The sequence below is a fragment of the Diabrotica undecimpunctata genome, chromosome 6 (genome assembly GCF_040954645.1).
Source record: "Diabrotica undecimpunctata isolate CICGRU chromosome 6, icDiaUnde3, whole genome shotgun sequence".
NCBI lineage: Eukaryota > Metazoa > Arthropoda > Insecta > Coleoptera > Chrysomelidae > Diabrotica > Diabrotica undecimpunctata.
The window spans coordinates 108,971,453-108,997,813 of record NC_092808.1 but is presented as its reverse complement, the minus strand read 5'-3'; the positions used below and the strand labels follow the sequence as shown (position 1 = coordinate 108,997,813).

The 26,361-nt window shown below is 32.0% G+C and overlaps 1 protein-coding gene across 1 annotated transcript in view; it reads left to right on the top strand.

Annotated features, from left to right (window-relative positions):
* LOC140443715 (proton channel OtopLc-like) overlaps positions 1-26,361 on the top strand; it is a 94,960-nt gene that overhangs the window by 26,872 nt on the left and 41,727 nt on the right. Inside the window, exons 3-4 of the mRNA XM_072535101.1 lie at positions 9,811-9,928; positions 13,176-13,365. Coding sequence (XP_072391202.1) covers positions 9,811-9,928; positions 13,176-13,365 — 308 coding nt within the window. The remainder of the gene's footprint in view (positions 1-9,810; positions 9,929-13,175; positions 13,366-26,361) is intronic.

Here is a 26,361-nt window from a genome sequence, read left to right as displayed (position 1 = left end):
CAGAAAGCGAAACGTCTTCAATAAATAGATGAAGTAGCCATCGTCTTTGTCTTTTATTTCTCCACTTTGACCGATAAACCCACCACTCTTCGAGTGTACCTTAGTTTATATATATATATATATATATATATATATATATATATATATATATATATATATATATATATATATATATATATATATATATATATATATATATATGAGAATGAAAATTAAACAAAATTAGAACAAATTTCCATTTATAGGAGATATTTAGCAAGACCGTCATTATATTTTGTCAAACGACCGCACCGGTAGTAACGTAGCGTAACTGTTTTGGTTTCTATTATGCGGTAGGAACTGTTGAAATTCCAATCAATTTTTTCTTATATTTGTATTAGGAATACGATTTCCCACAAAACTATTTTAAACATCGATATTACTTTTGTTTGTTGTTGTAGTTATATCGTTTATTTGTGGTAGCAGTAAGTACCTTTAATTTTTGGTATTTTTGTGTTTAGATTTTTAAACAAAAAAAATTGATATACAACTATTTATGAATAACGTTTTTCACTCAACGGCATTTATTTTTAACACATGATTGTTGTACAAGTATGCTTTATTTAAAAATAATAAATAAATTTTTTAAAGCTTGAATTACACTCGAAAAATTACTAAAATCTGACTCTAATATATTTATTTATATATATATATATATATATATATATATATATATATATATATATATATATATATATATATATGTAAATACTTTTTTTTTTGGGTGTGGTAGTCAATAAAAAATAGAGCTTTGCTAAGGCGTACTATTTATTCTGAATCCAAGCTTTCGGTGGCTTTTTGCCACCTTTATGAAGGTCTACAAAAAAAATTACTATGTTGTAACAAATTTGAATGGTGCAAAAAAAGGCTATAAAAAACTATAAAAAACTTACCCGAATGTAAGATTCGTGGCATAAACAACAACGTTAAATAACATGATAATACTGAAATTTCAACTAAACTTAAAAATGTTACTGTTAAAAAGACACTTTACAAATTAATAAATACGTTAAAAATTAAAAACAAAATGAAGGACGACATGTTAAAACAGTCGTCGTTGCAAGCTTGATTTCAGTCACATTTCACGAGCAGAAAGAGAAAGTGGGTGGACAAATATTGTTTAAATAGTTTGAAGAAAATATAAAAAACAACTTTGAAACTAACGTCTCACAAAATACTGTTTATGAATTTCGAGTACTACCAACTGTATTACCAACTTGAAATTAAGCGGAAAATTAAAAATGTTATTTATAACATAAGCAATCGAAAGAAAATAGTATTTAGTAAATAGGTTTAGAAAAAATAATAACTCAAACAAAACAAAACTGAATTAGTAACTGAAGTGTGATCAAAAAAATTCAATTAATAATGAAATTTTAACAAAATTTTAAAAAAAGAGAAAAGAAAAAAAGAAAACTCTGAGATGCAAAATAGCTCAGTCAAAAGTCAATATAAAATTGTAAATTTTGCTAAGATTCTGGATCTCAGATCTTTTATTCAGATTGTTATTATCACTCTTGCTGATATGTACCATCTCTAAGAAAGTTCTCTTAAATTTATTTTTATCTCTGGCTACAATTTTTACATTGTTGAAAGCTATCTTATGGTCTAGATCGATAGTATGCTCTGCCAAAACACCAGTAGGTTTGTTTAATCTACAATCACTCTTATGAGAAATGATACGGCTAGACAGATTCCTTCCAGTTTTACCACGTACATTGGTTTATACTACAAGTACAAGTTTTTACTACACTTTAACCACCCTGATAATTTTTCACAGCAGAATTAATAATAATTATTTTTTGAATACCACAGTGTTCTGCTAGATTTTACGAATTTATTACCACTCTAATAATTTTTCGCCTCTCAACTAATTCATGTGGAAAGTCAATAATTCGTAGGTTAAAATTTAAGATGATGAAAAATCTATTTTAACAATTTAACTGTAGGTACTCTATCAATCAATAATTCTGTTAGGTTACAATTTATGGCGAAGAACCTTTTTTTTTTTCGGTAATCTACTTATAAAATTAAAATAAAAATGTGTTCAGGTAAGTTTTTGCTAAACTTTCACCACCCTGATCATTTTTCACCACTAAAGTAATCCTATTTGAAAACGTTCCTGTTAGCTAAATATTCGAGCCAGCAGAAAAAGAAATATTTTTGAAATACCACAGTGTTTTGATAGGTTTTTACAAATTTATTACCACCTTAGTAATTTTTCACCCCTAAACTACCCCCTGTGAGAAGTTAATATTAAGCTATTAAGTAGAAGCTCGAATCAAACGTAAAGCAAGATATAAATTTTACTGTATACCTTGTTTTACTTCTGATCATATGTGCAAATTAAAAAGACTGCAAAATACTGATTTCTTATGTTTTATTTTTTATTTTATTGTTGGAATACAAATTTTGTGTTTATAAATCTAAGCGAATATATTTTAGTTTATATATTTTCAAATTTATTCTGTTTATTTTTCAAATAAAATAATATTTTGTTGTCTAAATTCATTGGTTTTTTAGTTACCTAACAAACTACATTACAACAGTAAAAAGAATAAAATACATAAAACAAAAATATTATGGGCTAGGGCCGGGCCAACTAACTTAATTTGTTCATTGGGCGATCTACTCTTATTTCTCATAGCATTTCTACTCAAACGTGAAGCAATTCTGTGCAGTACGGCTTGGAGTAAAACATTACATGCGAGACATAATATGTGTGCGGCGCGGCCTGTTGTGTTACATTCGTGCGAGGCACACTTGCCGCACATGGCGATCAACGTGTTAATTTATATCCTTTTTTATTTGCTTGTCTCTGTCATTAACTTTTTTGATTACATTTGCCCTTTTGGTTTCCATAGCCGTATCGTTATTCTTTGCCTTTTCCGTCTTTATTTGTTTACAATGCGGTGTGTCTTTTATAAGTAATAAGTAACATATAATAGTAATGAGTAACAGTTATGAATTGTTTGTGAGGCTTTAGATAATTTACCCAAATTAACAAGGATCATTTTTTGATCTAAGACCCCTATCCCTTCACTTTCAATTGTATTAACGTAGAACATTTTTGTATCATTACCAAGCCAACCATGAAATATCGTCCTATAAGTAATAAGTTAATATTTTTGGCAATATATCTCACGGCAAACTGGTCGTGAGACAGCTCACCAATTGTTTTTAAATTATTGATTTATTATATCTATGATAAATATTTAAATTTTGAAACCTTTCTTTAGAAAATAATGCATTTTGTACATTTTTTATGGCCATACTAGCTAATTAACCAGACTAGTTTGTAACTTATATTTCAGAAATCTACAATCAGAGTTCGAGTTAGTAGTTAGAATTTAAACTAAAAATGTATTTGAATTTTTTCCTTTTTTTGTTTCTTTTTTCTGTTATATGTTAATCGTTTTTTGTTTTAAAATGAAAAAGACAGAAAAGATTTGATTTCACGTAGAAAGCGTCTATGTATCTGTTGATACGTATTTCGACTTAATAAGTCTCATCAGAACAGTAATTCATAGCCGTTCTTAACGTGAAAAATAATCTTCCCTATCTTATTAGGAAGCAACAATAAAATGGCTTCGTTATTAACATCTTTATCAACGTCTGCCTATGCCTTGCAATTTTTAGAAGGCTCCAGATTAAAGCAGAAATCTGAATTTGTTTCGAAACTATCTTACCGATTTTTCTATCAAATGTCGCTATTGCGTCCATAACGAAGCCATTTTATTGTTGCTTCCTAATAAGACAGAGAAGATTATTTTTCACGTTAAGAACGACTATGAATAACTGTTCTGATGAGACTTATTAAGTCGAAATACGTATCAACAGATACATAGACGCTTTGTACGTGAAATCAAATCTTTTCTGTCTTTTTCATTTTATTTGGATCTACTCTGTATGAGTACAAGAAACAAATTCGTTAAGGATTTCTGCTTAGTGGAGGAGACATGTCGTGGAATGCAAATTTTAGATTCACCATGTCTCTATTAACATCTTTATCAACGTCTGGCTATGCCTTGCAATTTTTAGAAGGCTTCAGATTAAAGCAGAAATCTGAATTTGTTTCGAAACTATCTTACCGATTTTTCTATCAGATGTCGCTATTGCGTCCATAACGAAGCCATTTTATTGTTGCTTCCTAATAAGACAGAGAAGATTATTTTCCACGTTAAGAACGGCTATGAATAACTGTTCTGATGAGACTTATTAAGTCGAAATACGTATCAACAGATACATAGACGCTTTGTGAGTGAAATCAAATCTTTTCTGTCTTTTTCATTTTATTCGGATCTACTCTGTATGAGTACAAGAAACAAATTCGTTAAGGATTTCTGCTTAGTTGAGGAGACATGTCGTGGAATGCAAATTTTAGATTCCTCATGTCTCTATTAACATCCTTATCAACGGCTGGCTATGCCTTGCAATTTTTAGAAGGCTCCAGATTAAAGCAGAAATCTGAATTTGTTTCGAAACTATCTTACCGATTTTTCTATCAGATGTCGCTATTGCGTCCATAACGAAGCCATTTTATTGTTGCTTCCTAATAAGACAGACTTATTAAGTCGAAATACGTATCGACAGATACGCTTTGTACGTGAAATCAAATCTTTTCTGTCTTTTTCATTTTATTCGGATCTACTCTGTATGAGTACAAGAAACAAATTTGTTAAGGATTTCTGCTTGGTTGAGGAGACATGTCGTGGAATGCAAATTTTAGATTCCCCATGTCTCTATTAACATCTTTATCAACGTCTGGCTATGCCTTGCAATTTTTAGAAGGCTCCAGATTAAAGCAAAAATCTGAATTTGTTTCGAAACTATCTTACCGGTTTTTTGTTTTGTTTTCGAATTCTCTATACATTTTAATTTTTTTTGTTAATTCTATTTTTTGTTTATTTTTTTTTTATTTTTACCTAATTTTTTTAATTATCTTTATTTTGTTTTATATATTTTTTTATTTTTAATGTTTTGGATCATATGTTATAATATTAGAATATTGGTGTTGTTCGAAGATTGTTTACAAATTTAATTCTTAATTCTATGGTCAGTACATTATTTTATTTTACAGTTTTCATTTACATTTTCGAAATAACTTAAAAATACAATTAAAGATTTATATGTCTCTAGGGAAAATTAGTTTATTAATGTGAAATGGGAAGCAGGCATTTACATCTCGCAAGCCTCTAACCATCGAACGAATCATCAGTTAAGAACAAATGTAGAACCATAAAACTCACAACTTTCCTTGGGAGCTAATTGTAAGGCCGCGTCTAGCTAAAGCTAGGGTTTGTTAGAACAGTGAGCGACGACGCATAACTCACAGTCAGTCGAACGCTGCGTACGTTCGTCAAAATCAAAGAAATGATTCTCTATGAATTCTATGATAACGGTTTGTTAGGTTCTGCTGAGCTGCGCGCACTGCAGACCGATAGCCGTGTACGTCGACGGTGCGCGCTGGAATCAACTGCGATTTGATTTGGACGCAAACGTTCAGCTGAGCTCACAGCGTACACATCTATACCGAAATTATAATTGTATTTTTATATAGTTATTATTATTGTAATAATTAGGTGATGCCTACTAAATTTTGTCCTGAGGAAGATAAAAGTCTAGTGGATCTAGTACAAATTGTAAGACAATTCCAAATAAATCCCTAGAAAGTCTTAAATATTCTCGAAATTTTTCCTCCGTTTAAACAATCTTTTTTCGACCATTGATTTAAAAGCACCTTTTGGATTAAGACATGAAAAAATTTCGTTTACATTTTTATTTCTTCTATTTAGATTTAACGTTATCAACTCTTTTTCTTCCTCCTCTTCTTGGATTAATAAAATTATATTCATTTCATTAAACGTACAACCTTGAGAGAATAAACGTGAAAATAATTTCCATAGGTAAGAAGGTTAGGTTAGGTTAGGTTCTAATTTCTAAACTTGTTTTCAGAGCGACAGAGTATTTATGCGAATTAATCTAACAAACCGACTCAACCAAAACTGCCGTGAGTCGAGTACAACAGATTCTGCTGTACGTGTATGCTGTTCGCTACGCAAGTTTCTAATAAACCGTAGCTTAAAGCTAATTTAATATGAAGGGCCACGGGAAAGAACGATCAGACTCACATTTTGTTCATTTTGTACAAATCGAATTTTAAAGTTTCAAGTCGTTTATTTTGGTTCAGAAAAATTAAATACAAAATGTTTAGTTATCAGTTTATTACTATATGACTTTTTAATACAAAAATGAAAAAAAAATAGTTTGCTAATTATATATGTACTTGAAATCTTCAAATTTTTAATTAAGGAACTGGACTCTGATCTATTTTGCGCGTTAAATGTCGATTGGTGGATCGTCGGCAAATTCCACATCACTACCTTCATTCGTACCGGCATCGGAAACTAGTCCTTGGTAAAAGGAATGAGCTTCAGAGTTTGTCAGGAATTGGGTTAGGTGCAATAAATCGTGCAACTTAGCAGTCTTAATAGGCAGAGGTTCATTATATAGCTTCTTTAGTGGAACAGGTTTCAATTTTCTCTTACGTGCCTGATTTTTTGAGGGAACTAACACGGCTGTAAGATATAGGCCAAAATAAAGGTCTTTGTGTAACACAAACCGTGGGTGGTTTTTTTCTATTTTTAAAATCCTGATAGCCCTAGTCGCCGTAGGACATTTTGGCACATAAAGATGGGACAAATACTCGGTCCATGTCTGAAAGTACACTTCATCTGCACAGTTTATTACCTTGAATGGTGATGGCTTAATGCGACTATTCTTTAATACATCTCTCCAGTCGTCCGGTATTTCCGTATACGATTTGGAATTCACCAAACTCATGTCCTTGTCACATTCTAGGTAAGAATGTCCACGAATAGGAAATATTACTTTCACTAGGTCGAATCGATTAAGCTTGTGCACTACATAGTGGAGAAAGCGAATTACGGTAAAATTTTTGTTTTGTCCGCCGCACGAATCACAAAAAATTATCAGATGGCGTATGTTTGAGTCCAAAATATGCAAAATAAAATGTTCCAACATCGAACAAACATCATCGGCACCCTTTCGGGCAACACTTTCGTCGTACGTATAAAACACTGAAGTTGTATCTGACAGTACATGAATATTAAATGATATGAAGTTGAGTTGTCGGCGATAGTAAACATCAGATGTTGATATGTTGGGAGTGGGGAGGTTCTTTTGGTAATCCATCGTTATGGCTTCCATTGTTTCGTTTTTTTGTGATTTTTTTCTATATATTTTTTTCATGGTGTAAAACTTTTCGCTTTTCCGTAAATGGATTGTCTTTTCACGCATTAGTGTCTGCAGTGTTGTTGTCAATGATGTTTTGTTTTCTGCATCAGTGCAGTTAGCAATTTTATCCGTCGTAATGGCAATGTTAGCTTTGAAAGTGTCGCAAGAGCTACATGTATCTTTACGTGGGTAGCCGAATGATATGTTGAAATCACCCACAAATATCTCACGAAATGTAGTGTAGCCTATTTTATTATTATTGTGTGATTCATTAAACATTCGATGAAGTTTGGCTGTATTAAGTTCTGCAGGTAAATATATTTTACTAGTATCATGCAAAGAATAATGGGATTTCCTACCTTTCAGGGACTGTATAAAGCTCATTACCATTGTTCTTGTTTCATCGGTCAACTTATTATGTCTGTTTTTATGACCGCCTCGTCCATCTTCTTTAGCATCGCCAAATTCAAGTAAATTTTTCTTTATGGTTTGAACACGGCGATTAGTGATGCCGTGTAAAGATAAAAACGCTTTATGGCAAACAACAGTATCTTGTAACGAGCCACTCACATTTACCCGAACTCTATAGCTATAGGAAGATTGATTAAAATTTGCTTCAGCTTCAGGGTTTTGGCTTCTCCGTCTACCAACAGGTATAACCGTGACAAGACCTGTTAAATATTTGTTTTGAACATTGTAGTCCCCTAACTCATTAAAATGAGAAATTAATCGTTGTCTTTCATTCAAAGGGATGACTTGAAAACAGTTGTAACGAATACACTTACAGTCTTCCCGGACCTCGTGAGTGGTGACACGTAATTTTTTCATTACATCACTCATTTTGCCGGTTTTTCTCCGCTTTTTGACATCTCCTGGCTGATTATTTTCATTAGATATATCACTATCACTAAGATCACTTGACATTATGAATTTTCGCAAAAACAAACTAATAAAAACTATAAAACGGCAGCAGCTCTCTTAGCGATAACAGAATAAAACTGACGCTAAGATGCAAACGACAGTCTACGTTTAGTTACAAGGTCGTCGGAATCTGATCGTTATTAGCCGTCAGCGCGAGGAACCTGATCGTTCTTTTCCGTTGGCTTATATCTTTCCCCTTTAATATCTTCTGTACGGTGATCGTTATTGTACAAATGAAACCATGCTTGGGTTCTTTCCAAGATAAGCTAAAATATGGCGCCAATATCTAAATTCCGACCAAAAATGGAGTCTGATCGTTCTTTCCCGTGGCCCTTCATATAATATAATAATTATAAAATTTCTGATTTATTTTCTACCTTTTTAAGCAATAAATAAGGATAAAAACATTTATAAACGCCATTTTAAAGATTTTTTTATATGACTTATTACTTTTTTTCCATAGCTAATGTAAAAGTGTTGCTACAACAACTGTTTTGAGTACCTATATAAAGTATCACTTTAACTGTAAGGGTAGATAAAATGACACTTTAACAGCAAGAGCAGATAAAATGTTTTAACTTTTTTTTATTCAATAAAATTTACAAATTCAAACACACTAAGTATTAAAAACAACTGAAATTTTACAATTAGAAAGATTATTAGAAATATCTATTTTTGGAGCATCACAACTTGTACTCGTTTGCTAAACACTTGATTCGAGGTACTGGATTGATTTTATATTAGATACAGAGTAATTCATATCCCTAGCAACGGAGCAACACAATTGCGATTTTTGTGCTAAAAATTACAATTTTCTTTGAAATTCTATTTTTCACCTGAACTTGAAGTCTTGCTATAGAAAAAAATTGTTGTATTGCACACGACGATAAAATCGCGTTATCTTCTCGAGCATAATTAGCGTCTCGACAGACGTCTCGATTCTAAAAAACGCTCTCGAAGATAAAGTACAATTTTATCGTCTTATACAATAAATAACTATAACTTTACTACTCTTAAATTCGTTTCAAATGGTTGACATTTTTGGTTTTTGATACCATTTTTGATGTTGCCATTTTAATTTGCCCTAATGTTAACTAACCAGTAGAATATTATGATTTATATTTTTTTCACTTAATAATGAATTTATGGTCAAGACATCTGCTATTATCTTATCCTTTATCCACTTTTTAGAGAATGACCTTTGATACAACTTATCACAACTTCTACTCTTAGCATTAAAACATCGTAACACAATCATAAAATCTTGTTTCAAGATGGTGGATGTTGATTTCTTGGATTTATTCTCCTGTATTTGACTGTAAATATTACACAATCCTTAATTTTCTTTGTCAAACGTGAGAAAAGGCAAATTTTATTGCAAGTATTTCAGCTGTAAAGGCTTTATCAGGTAACTTGTGTTTATACTGTTAACCAGAAATCTTTTGGTATACAGCGCATGCAGTGTTATTTTCTTTTTTTGACCATCAGTAAATATATAATAACTAATATTCAATTCTATGTATTTTTATCATGATTTATCAGTATTTACTGTCATAAATGCTCACATTGGATATTAATCTTCTTATTTTACAGAAATTGGATAAAATGGTCCTGAAATTAGTTGTTCCTGGAAATAGTAGAAGTCCCAGTCCTGTTCCAAGTTTCCACAATAATCACTACTTATCAGCAAGTTCGATGGAGCAGATGTTGGGTAAGTTTATACCATGAGAAAAATAAATTAATACTGCTTTTTAAAAAATTCCCTCCATAAAAAACAAAAGGAAAATTAAAAAAATAATAACAGGAGGGGAACAAAGAATTGTTAGGAAATAAAAATCACCAACTGAAAAATATCTATCCCTCAAGTAAAGACCACTTCCAAATCTCCGTTAGGCGACATGTACTAAAACATTATTGAATTATATCATATCTATAATGTCGAATAAGACGACATCATAGATACCTTGGTGTTCAATCATTATACATGAATATTCTCTTCGTAAGGCCATACAAGTTTTTAGAGAAAATGGAAGGTTTACAAAAGGTGAAGTTACAACCATAAATATCGAGCAGATACGTAAACTACACTAACAATCTGGTCAAATGTCTTAACTTTTAACAATACGTACATTCTATTTACAAAAGAATCCAACTCAAACTAAGAATAAAGTCGAACAACCAACTTAGGACATATTACACGTGGAGTGAAATATACCTTGCTCAAACTGATTATGCAGGGAAAGATTCAAGGAAGGAGAAGCATAGGCAGGCGTAGACTGTCATGACTGCGCAACCTGAGAGAGTGGTACGGATGTACATCAAATGAACTTTTCAGAGCAGCTGTCTCAAAAGTCCGAATAGCTATGATGATTGCCGACCTCCGCCGCGGAGATCGGCCGACAAGAATCAGATATGTCTGAAATGTCTTTTACAATATATGATAATAAAATTGAAAACAAAAATAGTGATTCTGAAGTTTCTAAATTTTAATTAGATGATTTCGGGATTTTCGTTTACGAAAATAATTTTTTTCCTGAAAAAATTGTTAATTTTATAGAACAAGAATTTGTAATAGCGTCTATCAAAATCGCTCAAAAATTGGAAATGACGTGAGAGGGAAGATCGAAACTTATATCCAGCATGCGATATTAAACGTAAAATTGGACCTCCAAAAAAAAATTCGTTGCTCCAGGGAGGTTAATGAAGTTCCAGAGATGTTAACCTTTTTTTAATATTTAAAAAAGTTTTATTTTAATTCGTTCTATTTTCTGTTTATCATTTTATAATCATCATGCAACCTCTTCTGTCCACTGCTGGACATAGGTCTTCCCCATCTTTTTTTTAGGCTGAGGTGGGAAGGTTCTAAACCGACTAGGGAAGATGTCCCTAGTACTGTTGGATTCGATCCGGAAAGGAGCACATGCTAGGACATAGCATCCAAAGTATGGATTATATGCGCCACATGCACCCCTGACCAGTCGCCAACCAACTAAAAACCACCCCTTCTTCGGACAAGGCACCCCCGGACGAGTTCAATCGGTGAACGAAACATTGAGATGCCTTGTGCAGTCTGAAAATTTGGGAGACAATTGTAAAGGGGTTCTTACCTAAAAAACGATAAGAACCACTTAAAATGATATGCAGAGACGGTAATTGTGGGGAAACAAAATATGGGTTCATCAAAAGTGCAGGTGTGTTCAGCCTGACAAGAAAGGAATGTGAATTAAAAGAGGCATGAGGTCGTGAAAACTACGTACGTAATATAATTACAGATCTGGCTGTAAAGGTGCCGTCTATTCCGTCGTGCAGCCGAGCTGTAAAGAACTCATGACAGCGTATTATGTAATTTGTTACCTCAACCACCCTGTTCCTGTCTCGCTCTTTCTAGCGTCTCCTTTTTCTTTATAATTTGCGTAATTATGTCGACAGTAACATCGTAGGATTCTTTGTTTTGCGTCGCTTTCTGTATCAGATTGTTGGACGTTATCACTCCTAGCCTTTATATTAGATTATTCCGTTCTCTTTGGAAAGTAGTGCAAGCAAAAATGCAGTGTTCTGCGTCGTCTATGACACCACAATCTATACACAAATCATTTGTTGTCTTCTTTATTCTATACGTGTACGACCTAAAGGAGCCATGGCCGGTGAGAAATTGTGTAAAAAAATAATTTAACCTTCTGAACCTACATTTAGACCAAGTTACCACGTCAGGGATTAGCATTTTGGTCCATTGTGCCTTCTCCGTTTGTGCCTCCCATTCATTTTGCCATATTTGGAGCATATGTGATCTTACTTCGGATTTTATTTCCGGTAAATGACCGTTTTCTCTGTTATATAAAGTGTCTCTTTCTTTCGGTCTTCCCCATCTGTCGCCACTCTTCACGCCATCATTTTATAAAGGTTTGTTCAAATAAAATTTATTTTTATATTTATCATATACTGTGTTCATGGTACAACATGCTTGTGTTTAGGTTACAACACCAATATTGTAAAAGGGTAAAATTTTTTGTACACTCCTCATTTTGCTGATGATCAAGTGGTCATAGCTCAAGACAAAGATGATCTAGAATTTCTAGTATAAAGATTTTTTTTAATATTAAAAATTGGATCTATTGGTGAATTGGTCAAAAGCACAATACCTGTGCATTGAGACCGAACAGGGAAAGACAACTTGGTATTGGTATAGCAATGTTCAATGAATGGATAAAAGATGACTTCATAAGGAAATAATAAAATGCATAACAGTTGAAATAACGGAAAGGGAAATTTCAAAACAGTCCCAGGATGGATAGGAGATGTTTAAAGGGCAATGTCGAAAAGAAGTTTCAGACTGAAGATTAGAACGACAGGCGAGAACAAAAACTAGCACCGGAAGACGCTATGAAACCGGGATAAAAAAAAGTGTTTCATTTAATAATGCGAATGTTAATAATTCCAACTTAGACGTCTAAGACATTTAAAATTTTATGTACAATAGGATGTATTACCTATACCTATTACTATACCTATTATCGCGTACTATAGTACTAGCACGGAGAAGGTATGGGAAAAAAATATAAAGTGTAATTAATAAATCATTTTATTTAATTGTTGTTCAGGAAATTTTGCTAATACAATATGTTGTAATTGCTACCTAAATGAAATATACTTTATTTTATATGATATGGTATTTGCCAAAAATAAACAAAATTAAATAAAATAAAAATAAAATTTTGCCCCAAAATTATAATTTTTATATTCTTTTATTAAAAATGATTTCGAAATTATTATTTTCACTAATAGTCGTGGTAAAAACTATTTTCAAAACGTTTAATATTTACCATCTAAAGGGTGTATTATTGAATAACACCATGATTAAATCTTTGATACTGTCCTAATTAATACACTCCAGTAAAGGGACACGACACTCCCTTGGCGTTAATACTATATACAGAGATTTAATTTACCTACATGTTTAGGGAATGGCCAGTTCAAGGAGAGGCTTAAACCTCCAAGATTAAATGTTGTAAATCCGGACACTAATGGAGCTTATATAAACCGCGGTTATTCTGCATCTGATCTAACAGGGTCTCCACTTACACCTAGAACACCGTCTGCGTTTATACCGGACAATCCCACTCCACATGATGAAAAGAAAAGAACATTTTCGTAAGTATCCGTATTTATAGTTAATCATATTGTACTTGAAAGTTTTTGTAGTAATACAATTATAAATTGTTTTGTTAGAAAAAAAAAATTATTCATTACACTTTGTTGCGGGAAAAGTACAAAATTAATTATATACAGTGCGTCCATAAAGAAACGCATAAATTCATTATTAGCTAAATGAACAACATTATTAAAAATTTCCGAGAGAACTCGATTTTTGATTTAAATTTACTATTTTTTTAAATAATTATAACCTGAAATGACTGAATTTTATTTATTTTGACGTGACTTTGGGAAAAATGGCTTTGACAGAGCCAATTAGCCAGACTTGTTTGTGTTTATTGTTAAAATCGACTGAATTTAATCATCATTGATTGCAGATTCATAGTCAAAATTTTCTTGTTATCAGTTGTCAATGTTAGTACTACATATCGACGGTGTCACGACAGAAAGGCATAAGCGCCATTGACAGTTTTTTTCAGAAGACACAAAAAACGTTTAATATCGCTTAATATTTCTTTTTTTACATTTTTTTGGCATTTTATTATTATCGAACTGAGGCATTCTGACTTACCATATGTTATTTATAAAACAATTATTATAAACATGAGATATTTAACATTTTGGTGCTTACGTCTTTAATGTTAGGTTCTGTGGTGTTTAAGCCTTTTTGAAAGGCGGTTACCATATTTCGAAAAAAGTATTTTGATCAAAAAATGTCGCCTAGGAACTTGTACGCCTTTTAATTGTACGGAATTATAACAAAAATGGAGAATAAATCTTTTCATTTTAAAGCATAACAATTAAGTAAAAATAATATAAATTAAACAATACACAATAATATATTTATGAGTTTCTTAGAGTTATATTGGTGTAAAAAAATACAAAAATAAAAGTTAATATAATTATCACGTTATATTAAGTAAAAAACAACAAAAACTATTAAAACGTACCATTTTTCTACATTGATAACTAAGTAAGTTGTATTATAAAACTAATAGAAATAAAATGCAAATCAAAATTTGATAACAGAAAATAACATTTATCAATAACAAAACAAACTAATAGAAACGAAGAACCGATATAACAGAAAATTTAACCAGTTGATGAGCTAGAACGTAGTGAGCTAGAACTAATGCTGTCAATTTCAGTCTCATTTTTAAAAAATACTGTCAAGGATGATGAATCTGATTCGGAGTTTACAGAATCATTTTGTTGTATAAAATCATTACAGCCTATCTTATCATTAACTAATGATCTAAATACTATTGCGGCATTATTACTACTATCATCAGTATCATCACTATCTGAGTAAGGTACAAGCTTTTTATCACAGGTTAATAAATCAGTCTCTTCTTCGGCAGTTTCATCAATATTCGAAAATAACCGGCTGTCAATATTCAAATTTAGACTTGAGGAAAACTGAAATCCACAATGGCATCATCATCTAGAACAAAACTAGGCATTTGGAGTTCTTGTTCATGGTCTTTTAGTACAGGCTCTAAAAGAATATCATGCTTTAGCGCTTCATTGAGGACCTCATTTTCAGTGGAAAATGAACCATGGTTTTTATTATTTCCGCTGGATTCCTGCACATTGCTTTTCTTATCTTCCCAAATGGATTGCAATGCAAGATTCATTATTTTATGCCCCCGAGAAACCATTCTAAAACCATTAAAAAAAAGAAGTAAGCGCCATTCAAATGTTAGTTTTTTAAAATAATATTACTACCAAAATATAACTTTAAAATTAAAAAAAAAGAAAACTATACAACAAAGTCAATATATATTTTATTTAGGTTCAAACCTTATATAAGTCAGTTAAGTAGTAACTTTTCTATGGCAAATCTAAGTCATAGTGTATTTTAAATGGCCAAATGGCGGTTAGATAAACGAAAAAATTTTTTCTGAAAAGGCCTAACCGACAGTCGGTAAAATTGTACATTCTTATGGTATATTATGATTTCTCAATATAAATAATCTAACTAAACGCTTAACAAAACATTAAATATTAATAATATTTCAAATTATTGTTTACCTTATTGATATAACCACGTTTTCAGACCCAAGACGTAAGCACCACCTTCCACTACGGATCTTGTCGCTTACTGATTTCGGTGTCTCATCTTTTAAGAAACTCGTTTGGCGGTTAGAAAATTCAAAGCTTGTTTTAGTCGAGTTGTAATTTTTTACAGCTGCGTCATTTTCATAGTCGATAGGACGTAAAATGTATTTTATTTTGATACCAAAACATAAATTTATAAATTTTGGCGCTTATGCCTTTTTGTCGTGACGCCATCGATATACCTAATATTTTTATGGATATATAAATCTTGTTTTGAAATATTTCTATTTTGTTTTTTATTCTTTTATTTCTTCTTGATTTTTTTTGTTTTGTTTTCTTTTTTTTGTTTTGTTGCTTTTGTTTGTTTTTTTTTGTTTTTTGCGTTTTTTTTTGTTTTTGTTTGTATTTGTCTTTTTATATTTTGTTCTATTTCTATTTTCTTAATTCTTTTATGTATTTTTTTATTAATTTGTGGTATACTTTTTTTTGGTCTTTTTTTGTTTTTTTTTTTTAACTATATTAACAGATTATGCCTATATACTATTTACAACTTGTATTTACATATATTTTTATATATTTGTAAATACAATGAAGAATTTCCATATCATTTGAAAATATTAAAAGATTATGGTTTATTGGAAAACAACACTTAGAATTTATTAATTCCTTATTATAAAGTTCGTTTATATTATTAATTTGTAAATAACATTCTAATATACTATGTGTTAGATCGCCTATTTTGCCACACGTACAATTGGGAGTACCTATTTGATAAGCCGATTCCATGCATGTAAGGTGGCGTTAGAGCATGCTTTGCTCTCAGCCGATTAATGGTCTTTATAAAATGTCTATTAGATTCTGTGTTGAACCATCTTCTTGAGGGTATCCTAGTGCTACAATAATAAAAGTTTAAGCCAGTCTTACATTCTCTTTAATGTAAATGCCAATTATTTTTAAGTTTTTGTCTACTAACGGTGTCAATATCTGCCGCTGGAATTAAATTTTTGTTTACTTTTTCTCCAAGCATATATGCTGATTTAGCCAAATTGTCAACGATTTCATTGCCTTTTATTCCCGAATGGCCCTTTATTCATGTCATTAGTAGATTTAATCCTAATTGTATAGTTTCATAAAGTATTTTTAGTTCAATGTGATTTATGTGTTTGACTGTTTGAATGTTGTTAAATCTGTCGACCACGCTTTTACTGTCAGTAAATATAACATAGTTGCTAGTCGGATTCAGTACTACATACTGAAGAGCAAACATTATTGCCATCATTTCTACTGTGTATACTGAACATTCACTGGGTAAACTATACTGGTGATGGTAATTTTTATTTTCGTGGAACGAAATCATCACCATCTCCGGTACCTATGGGTGAGGTCTAAATCTGATAGCTCATTAAGATCTTGAAGGTGTTTAAAATTTTTGGGCATAATTCGGATTGCAAATTTGTCGCTAAGGAATTGGCGGAGTAAATGCAATGGAGGTTGCACCGCTTCATGTTCCATTTTTTGAACTGGAGTGGATTTTACATAAGCTAGGCATAATCTCGGGCATTTATTTTTTTGAACTTCAAGTTTGTTTAGATGTGTATTGGCCGCTGATCCAAATAAATGGCAGTTATAGTCGAAAATCGACCTGATCATGTTACGGTAAAACATCAAAGCAATATTTGGGTGTTCTCCCCTATTTGTTTTACAGAAACTCTTAAAATGTTTATTGAGTTTTCTGATTTTTTAACAATTTGATGAGTCTGATCTTTCTATGTAGACATCAGATGTAGACCAAACCAAAAAAATTAGGACACGCATTGAAATAGCAAGTGCATCATTCACTAAACTTAAAAAATTTCTTTTTTGTCTGGATATAAGGCTAGAACTACGCCTGAGAATGCTTCGATGTTATGTGTTCTCTACTCTTCTTTATGGCTTGGAAGTGTGGACACTAAAACAAGTCCATCTAAATAAGTTCGCCGCCTTTGAATTTTTGTGTTACAGAAGAATCCTACGAATATCATGGATTCAAAAAATGTCAAACGTGGAAGTAACCAGAAGGATGGGAAATGAGTGGGAAATAATATTAACCATCAAAAGACGAAAACTTAAGTACTTAGGACATGTGATGAGAAGGCAAAAATACGCATTATTACAACTTATTATGCAAGGCAAAATCCGAGGAAAGCGAAATATGGGAAGACGAAGAATATCCTGGCTTAAGAACTTAAGGGAATGGTTTGAATGCAGTAGTGCAGAACTTTTTAGAATGGCATTCAACAGAGTCCGCATAGCTATGATGATTTCCAACCTTCGATAGAAGATGGAACTTAAAGAAGAAGATCTTTCTATAACAATTTTCTGTCTAGATAGGTACCAAGATACTTAATACAGTTTTTTATGGGGAAATTAAATTTTTCCACATTAAGATTGCCTTGTGGAACTTTGTTTTTGTGAAAAGTAACACACCTCAGTTTTTGTGTCAGAAATTGATAATCCTATTTCTTCATCATTTACGATTTCTAATGTGACTTTCAAATTGTTCTCACAGGTACTTAACAATTTTTCTGCTGTATACAAAACATCAGCATATTGAAGAATTTTTGTATGGTTGGATATACTAACTTGAAGATCTATGTTGAAGATGTATTGTACAGGATATATAAAATCGGGCTAGTTAGTCGGGGGTATGAAAATTCCTTATTATTAATTTTTAAAACAGTTAATCTGATGCATACTCTGAAGAAATTATAAAAAGGTCAATGGAACACCAATTAACAACATTAGATCATAATAGCAGACAACCTCCAAGACCTCCAAAAGCTAATGAACAAGATTGTTGAGTACGAAGAAGAATATGGATTATCAATAAACATCAAGAAAACTAAATTTTTGAGGATATCAAAAACCCGAAATAATGATGAAAGCCTGACAATTAACAGTAAAACTTCAGAACAAGTTGAAAACTACAATTACCTTGGCACAATAATTAATCACACAAACGATTAGGTACTCCAAACAAATCAAAGTTAATAGAGAAAGCACGAACAAACTTTAACAAAATGGGAAAGGTATTTTATGCAAGACAACTGAAATTACACTTAAGAGTTATACTGGCAAGGTGTTATATTTTCTCGACCCTGCTTTACGGAATAGAAGCATGGACACTTAACGCGTCGACTACTAAAAAGTTGGAAGAATTTAAACTCTGGGTATATAGAACAATTCTGAAGATATTATGGACCGAGCATGTAACAAATAATGAAGTAATGAGAAGAGTCAACACAAGAATGGAAATATTGCAAACCATCAAGACACGAACTCCAGGGCAAGAGAAGTGTAAGAAGGATAAGAATCTCATGGTTGCGTAACTTGAGGAAATAATATGAATGCACATAAATCGAATCATTCAGAGCGGCAGCATCTAAGATCAGAATAGCCATGATGATTTCCAACCTCCCCAGCAGAGATGGCACGTAAAGAAGAAGACGAAGTGCTGTATCCCGATCTAAATCCAGCTTGTACTCTAGGCTATTACAAGTCTAATTTAGTGTCTAGTCTTTTTTTGATAATTTTTGTGAAAAGTTTATAAATATGTGAAAGCAAACTGATACAACGATATACATATGCTGTAAATACCGAAGTACGATTATGGCTTATGATGTCCTCTTGTTATTTTTTTTTAATTTCCCTACGCTTTTTTTTAAACAGCTTAATATTGTTTTGTTACAGTTTTTATATAGACGTATATTTGTATTAGTTTGTTGTTTTTTGACGAAATATATGCACACAGAAAGCATTTTGTATAGAGAATAAAAATTAAAACAAAGTAAAAAATAGAAATTATTCAAAATTTGTAATGTTATATAAAATTTAAGGCTTAACTCAGACGTACCACTTTCCGTCCACAAAAAAATGGTTGTGTGTTGAGAGTATACAATTTGTATGAAATATCGTGGTAGTACTCCGACGAACGTCAGACTGTGGTCGGTATCAACAACTGTCGTCGTCGTCGCTGGGTGATAGCGTCCACAAAACTATACAAGGATCTAGGGATCCCACCTTAAATTTTCACCTTTACCATGCGAGATGCGCTATGCACCATTGCGCAGATGATTTTAAGACTTTGACATTTTTGTTTCTCCTAACCTAACCTGTATCTTTTACCGATTAAAAAAGGAGATCAATGCTCATCATAATTATAACCAATAAAAATAAACTTGGTCCATCCTTGGCCGTTTTCTTAGGTTGTTCAAAATTTCTATAAATATTTTGAGAACGATTTCAAAACGTCAAACTTTGGTTAGTTAAAAATGTGATTTTCATTACAACCAATTAATTGTGGCTTAATCCCATATAAACATAATATTTAAATTAAAAAAGAAGTTTAAAAAAGTTTCATTCTAAAAGATTTTGCTATTTAGTAGTGGGAATAAAATGTAAAGAAACATACAAAAAACCAGTAGAAGTACTCAATGTTTGTCAAATAAAACAAGAAATAGGCTTTTTGAAAGAGGAAAGAAAGAATTTTGGAAATTAAGATAATATAATATTATGAATGATATGAAGGATAAAATTTTCTTTTAAATTAAGAATTAGTTGTAAGTTTTTTATTTATGAGATTTGCTAGTCATCATTTTAATCATAATTTCGATAAGACTACATAAATGAAAGATTATAATTGGTTAATTAAATATATAGCTTAAATCTAGTTTTCAAATAAATTTTCAATTTATTATTTCTTGAAATCAATCTTTAAAATCATAATATGCGTAATGGAGCATCGCGCAGATCGCATGGTAAAGGTAAAAATTTAAGATGGGATCCCTAGATCCAAGTCAAAACTATCGGAGATGCTGCCTGTCCTGAGCTCACACGGCAATTCACCAACCACAAGCCGACTAGCCGACCACAGGCACGGCATCCCCACCAGCACAACGACTCCCTAGCCAAAGCGTCATTCACTTTTCTATGCGTGAAGCATACAGTCGTGCTGGTGGTGATTGTTAAATATTTGTTAAATAAAAATTTGAAATGTTATTAAAAATACTCTTTTCTGAACCCATGCAGACCTACAATGTTAGAGATAGAGGTTTTGATGGTTACCACGGGTATGATTACAATGCGACTAATACATATCAAGAGAGATCACAGCTGTTTCCCGAAGACCGCTATGGTATCCAAACTGACCGACCTGAAATCCGGCATTTCCAGATCCGATCGCCAAGAGTTCAACCGGAATGTTCACAAGGAAGTAGTCTGCAAGCATCACTATCTCCAACAGAACCGGAGCTTTTGCTACATGAGAATCCGGGACAAGCTTTGTCGCCAAGTCAACCGGAGTTTTCACCACTTTCCCACGAGTCGCTTTTATCTCAAATTTTTGATTGGCATCATGTTTATTATGTAAATATTTCAATAAACATTAAATAATAAAATGGTTTTACTGACATTAGAGCGATTGCGAGGCGTTCGTCAGGAGGAAGACTTGTCCTCATGGATGTATCTTCTCGTTTTAAATTATCCTTTAACTCTGTTAACAAATAATCGAAAGTACTTTTGCTCATTCGAAAATAATTAAAAAATTTGTCATCATACAGTCTTAAATGATGACAAAGTTGAAATTGACTTTCCTCTTTATTTTCGATGATAGGATAAACCCAATATAATATATTACGACAACGCCGTCTTTTTTGGCGCAGTAAAAGCCACAACAATGCTTATTCTTCAAAATTCATCGCTGTACTCTGTGATTTGTGTGGTTCATTTGTGGTTGATTTGTGGTTCATTCGACCACAGCACGTCCACAAAATTGTTGACGGACAGTGGGTGTTTTGATCGACAAGTCAACCACCGTACGATCACTGTTTTGTTGTTGGAAAGTGGTACGTCTGAGTTAAGCCTAACACGCAACCAAATACTAAACAAATCATAGCGCGCCCGTTACCGAGTTAAGTAAATATACGAGATTATATTATATTAAAATAAAGCACTATTGTCTAAAATGGTTAGATTGTGTATTGTTTGTTTCATGTTTTATATATTTTGATTTATCCCTGATGCCTGGATCTTTTCGTATCGCCGTTTTATACTTCTGTGAAAATTAATTAATTTCTAATAGGTAATAGTCGGTGTTAGAATATCTAAATGTCTTAATACAAATTCGTTTTAGAGCATTGATGTACAAAAGTGTATTTAGAGAGATAGCTAAATACCTTTTATTTAAATTTCTAAGCAGTGGCTGAAAATTTGTATCTGAAAACGTAACAAATTCCAACAATTATTATGAATCTCCGGCATTAATTTGACAGCAACAATATGCAATTGCGAATTCTATTTTAATGCCATTTCCTGAATGAACAGTAATTACGGTAATCCATAGTCATCATTTCGCTGCGCACATTTACCCTCTCTATCCTAATGCTTCTTTTGTATTCTGATGCAATATCACCATGTACGATTAATTTAGAAATTTATCTCTTTACACTCTACCAGTAATTTAAGTGGTAATATTTTAAATACGGGTTGATATATTTTTATTTATCTTCACTATTTAAATGTTATAGAAATATTGCTGTTTTTTGTGTGCAATTTTTTTAAGTAAAAGAATATTTTGTTAATCTGCTGTATTAGTACCTAATCTCAAAATGAAAATTAAGTATAGGAATGATAAATATGTAACAGGATACAGAAGATTAGATTTTTATGCTGGAATGTGGCTTTATTATTATTGTTGATCTAACTTTTCTTCAAAGCTTTTGTTCTACATTATTTTCATCTTCAATTAACTGACACACACACACACACACACACACACACACACAAAAATACACACTCATTATATATATATATATATATATATATATATATATATATATATATATATATATATATATATATATATATATATATATATATATATATATATATATATATATATTCCGAACAGGTAGTGATCACAGACTAATTAGATGTCGGGTCGTTCTAAACACTAAACTAGAAAGAATGTAATTACTCCAGAAACCAACTGCAGGGGTAAATATCACTAACCTAAGCAACAACTCGGAACGCTATCAAAATTTAATTCAAAAAAAATTACAAGACCCAACGAATAGCACACACTTAATGGAAACAATCTTAAATTGCGCCAAAGAAGTTGGAGGATCACAAGCACACAACAGCAATAGAAAACTTTCAGATGAAACAACAGCTATCCTGAAAGAACGAAGAGAAAGTAAAACCAACTCCAATATTAATAGAATTGAATATACCGAACTGTGCAAAGCAATACGGAAAAAAAAACGCAGAAGATATAAAAACCTACAACCACTTGTACAAAATACAATCGAGAACCGTAAAAGCTATAAGAAAACCAAGAGTAAGTTGGCAATCAATAGAAAGCAAATAATAGCATTGGAAAACAACAACGAAAGGATCACAAATAGGGATGAAATAATAGAACATGTAACCGAATTCTACGAGGGTCTATATAAAGCTCCGGAAGTAGATGTACTAGATGTTCTCGTGGATGAGGTAGAGGCAGGTCTTAAGAGCATGAAGAAAGGCAAGGCAGCCGGTAATGACGGTATTACAGCCAAACTTCTAAAGATTGCTGGTAAAATAACTTGGAAAATCCTAGCAAAAATATACACAGACTGCCTAAAATCGAGACATATTCCGAAAAAGTGAAATTCAGCCAACATAATCCTCATTCACAAGAAAGGTAGCAAGGAAGACATTAGAAATTATAGACCGATTAGCTTGCTGCCTGTGATATACAAGGTATTCACCAAAATCATTAACAACAGAATACAGAACACACTTGACGGTGCACAACCCCGAGAGCAAGCAGGCTTTGGAAGTGGCTTCAGCACAATGGATCATATTCAAACATTAAGAGAAGTAATCAGCAGAACAAAAGAATATGATCTACCACTGGAGCTAGCATTCATAGACTTCGAGAAGGCATTTGACTTCGTATATCCAAGAACACTCATAGAAGCTCTTGTCGACCAAGGAGTAGATAAACCATATGTCGAAACGCTAGCAAATATATACAAAGAGGCCAGAGCTAGAGTAAGCATATATTAAAATACCCCAGAATTTCCCACTCAGAAAGGAGTCCGACAAGGAGACACCATATCCCCTAAGCTCTTCACTGCAACCTTGGAAAATATCTTCCGGAAATTAGACTGAAACAACCAGAACATCATTCTAATTGCTAGAAGTCCTGAAGAATTACAACTACAAATTAATGACCTTAATACAGCCAGCAATGAGGTAGGCCTAAAAATGAACCTAGCAAAGACTAAACTAATGTGCAATGATCTGATCGCCAACGTGGAAATAAAAATTAATGAAACCACGCTAGAAGTAGTAGACGAATACATACACCTGGGACAGCTCATACATAAATCGGGATCACTACTTCCGGAAATGAACAGACGAATAAAAAAAGCGTGGTCAGCATTCGGACAAAATTCCATAGTCTTTAAGTCCAAAATGCCACTATACCTCAAAAAGAGAGTATTTGATAAATGCATATTACCCGTCTTGATATATGAATGTGAAACTTGGATAATAAAGAGAGAAATAACGTCGAAACTCCAAGTAACTCAAAGAATGGAAAGATCTATGCTAGGGATAACAAAGAGGGATAGTAAAAGAATTGAATGGATACGGAGGCAAACCCAGGTGACTGATGTAATCCAAAAAATAAAATCCCTGAAATGGCAATGGGCAGGACATATAGCAAGAACAACAAACAACAGATGGACCACTTGAACAACTATGTGTACCCCAGAAACACTAAGAGACCAAAGAGGCATGGGATTATGATATAAGAAAATTAACAGCAACAACGTGGTCTCGAATAGCACTAGATAGAAAAATATGGGCGCAAATGAGCGCAAATTATAAGAACAACGAATAACTAAGACATCGTCGAATAATAATAAGAACATAGAATAACATTGAAATAAGGGAGGCTGCATCGTAATTGGAAACGGTACATAAAGGTGCACATGATGATATATATATATATATATATATATATATATATATATATATGTATATACATATATATATATATATATATATATATATATATATATATATATATAAATCAAGGATCACTCGAAGACTGGTGGGTTTTTTTTCGGTCAAAAGGTTGAGGATAAGACAAAGAAGGTGGCTACTTTATCTGTTAATTCGAAGACATTTTGCTATCTCATCAGAGAGCATCATCAGTTCATTTAAAAAGAATAATATGAAAACAACAAATATCCATAGAAAAGTTAATACAACAGTGTTAGCTCAAAAAGACATGTAGCAGTCAAAGGTATAAAATGTAAAAAATATTGAGACATTGAATAATTGAATCGTTAAGTTCTAGAAACAATCGATTAAAACTAAGTACAGTTTACTATTTAACTCAGACTTAGAACAGCAAAAGAGACATTTTTCTATTATACATGCAATTAAAAAAAAGTATTTAAAAAACTTATGTAAAAAACTAGTATTCGCCGAGAAACTAACAAGATCACCAAGTCAATTTTTCTCCACCTTTTGATCGAAAAAAACCCACCACTCTTCGTTATATTAGATTAATATTTATATAATTTATATACTCCTTTTCTCGATATAAATATATATATATATATACATATATATATATATATATATATATATATATATATATATATATATATATATATATATATATATATATATATATATCATCATTCTCATCATCATTCCCAGCATATTCTACCGATTATAGTGTACCCCTTCTTAAATATTCATTTTTCATATCTATCAACGATTGTCTTAATATTCGATTTTCTGTGCCATGTGGTACCGGCTTGTTTTCTTATGTCATAGTCTCCTCTTAAATTTGGACGTCTTCCTGGTCTCTTGACGCCTCATGGAGTGTTACTCTAGTGGACCACCAATTGTAAGTTGTTATCGCTAAATGTCCCACCCACTGCCATTTTAAAGATTAAGTTTTATGGAAAACATCAATAACCTTCGTTTTCTGTCGGTCAATTCTATTCTTTTCCCATCTTTAGTTGTTATACCTAGCATGCATCGCTCCATTGACATTTGAGTGACTTTGGGTTTCGATCTCTTTCGATTATCTCTTTCTACACTGATCGAATGCTTTTTTCTTCAGGGCATCGATTTGAATATAACTTCATTTCTACTAAAAGATGCCCAAGCTAGGTTCATTCTTCTGTTGGTTTCTGGAAATAAGGAGCCAGATTTATGTATTAATTGTCCCAGGTATACATACTCGTCTACTGTCTCAAGTGCAGTGTTGATTATTATTACATCTTGGACATCCACTAGCTCGTTGTACATGGTTTTTGTTTTTGTCAAGTTCATTTTTAGGCCAACTTCCTTGTTAACTGCATTTAGGTCGCTTATAAGTTCTTGTAGTTCTGCACAATTATTAGCAATTACAATGATGTCGTCTGCAAATTTTAGATGGCTGAGGTATACTCCATCAATGAATATTCCTTTGTTCTGTCAGTTTTAAGGTTGTATGAGTAAGTCTACAATATATCTACAGTACATTTTACTGTACCACTTGTTTATTGTTTATAACATAATTTGATTCACTTTAGAATAAAATAATGTTTTTTAAGTTTTTAATAACTAAGTTTGAAATAGTAAAATAATAAAATAGTTTAAAATAATTTAAATAAAATATGGAACATTGATAATTAATGTTCCTGATTTGATAGGATGTTTAGGCTACAGTTTGGCCGTAATATATATCCAAAAAGTCTTCAATAGTGATTGCACATTCAATGTTTTAAGTTGAAATGTATTTTTGTACTTACAAAAATTTCGCGTTGAAGTAATTTTCGTTTTTAAAACCTGAGTAAGACTTTTCATAAATTGTGTGATTGGACTATAATATGAAACTAG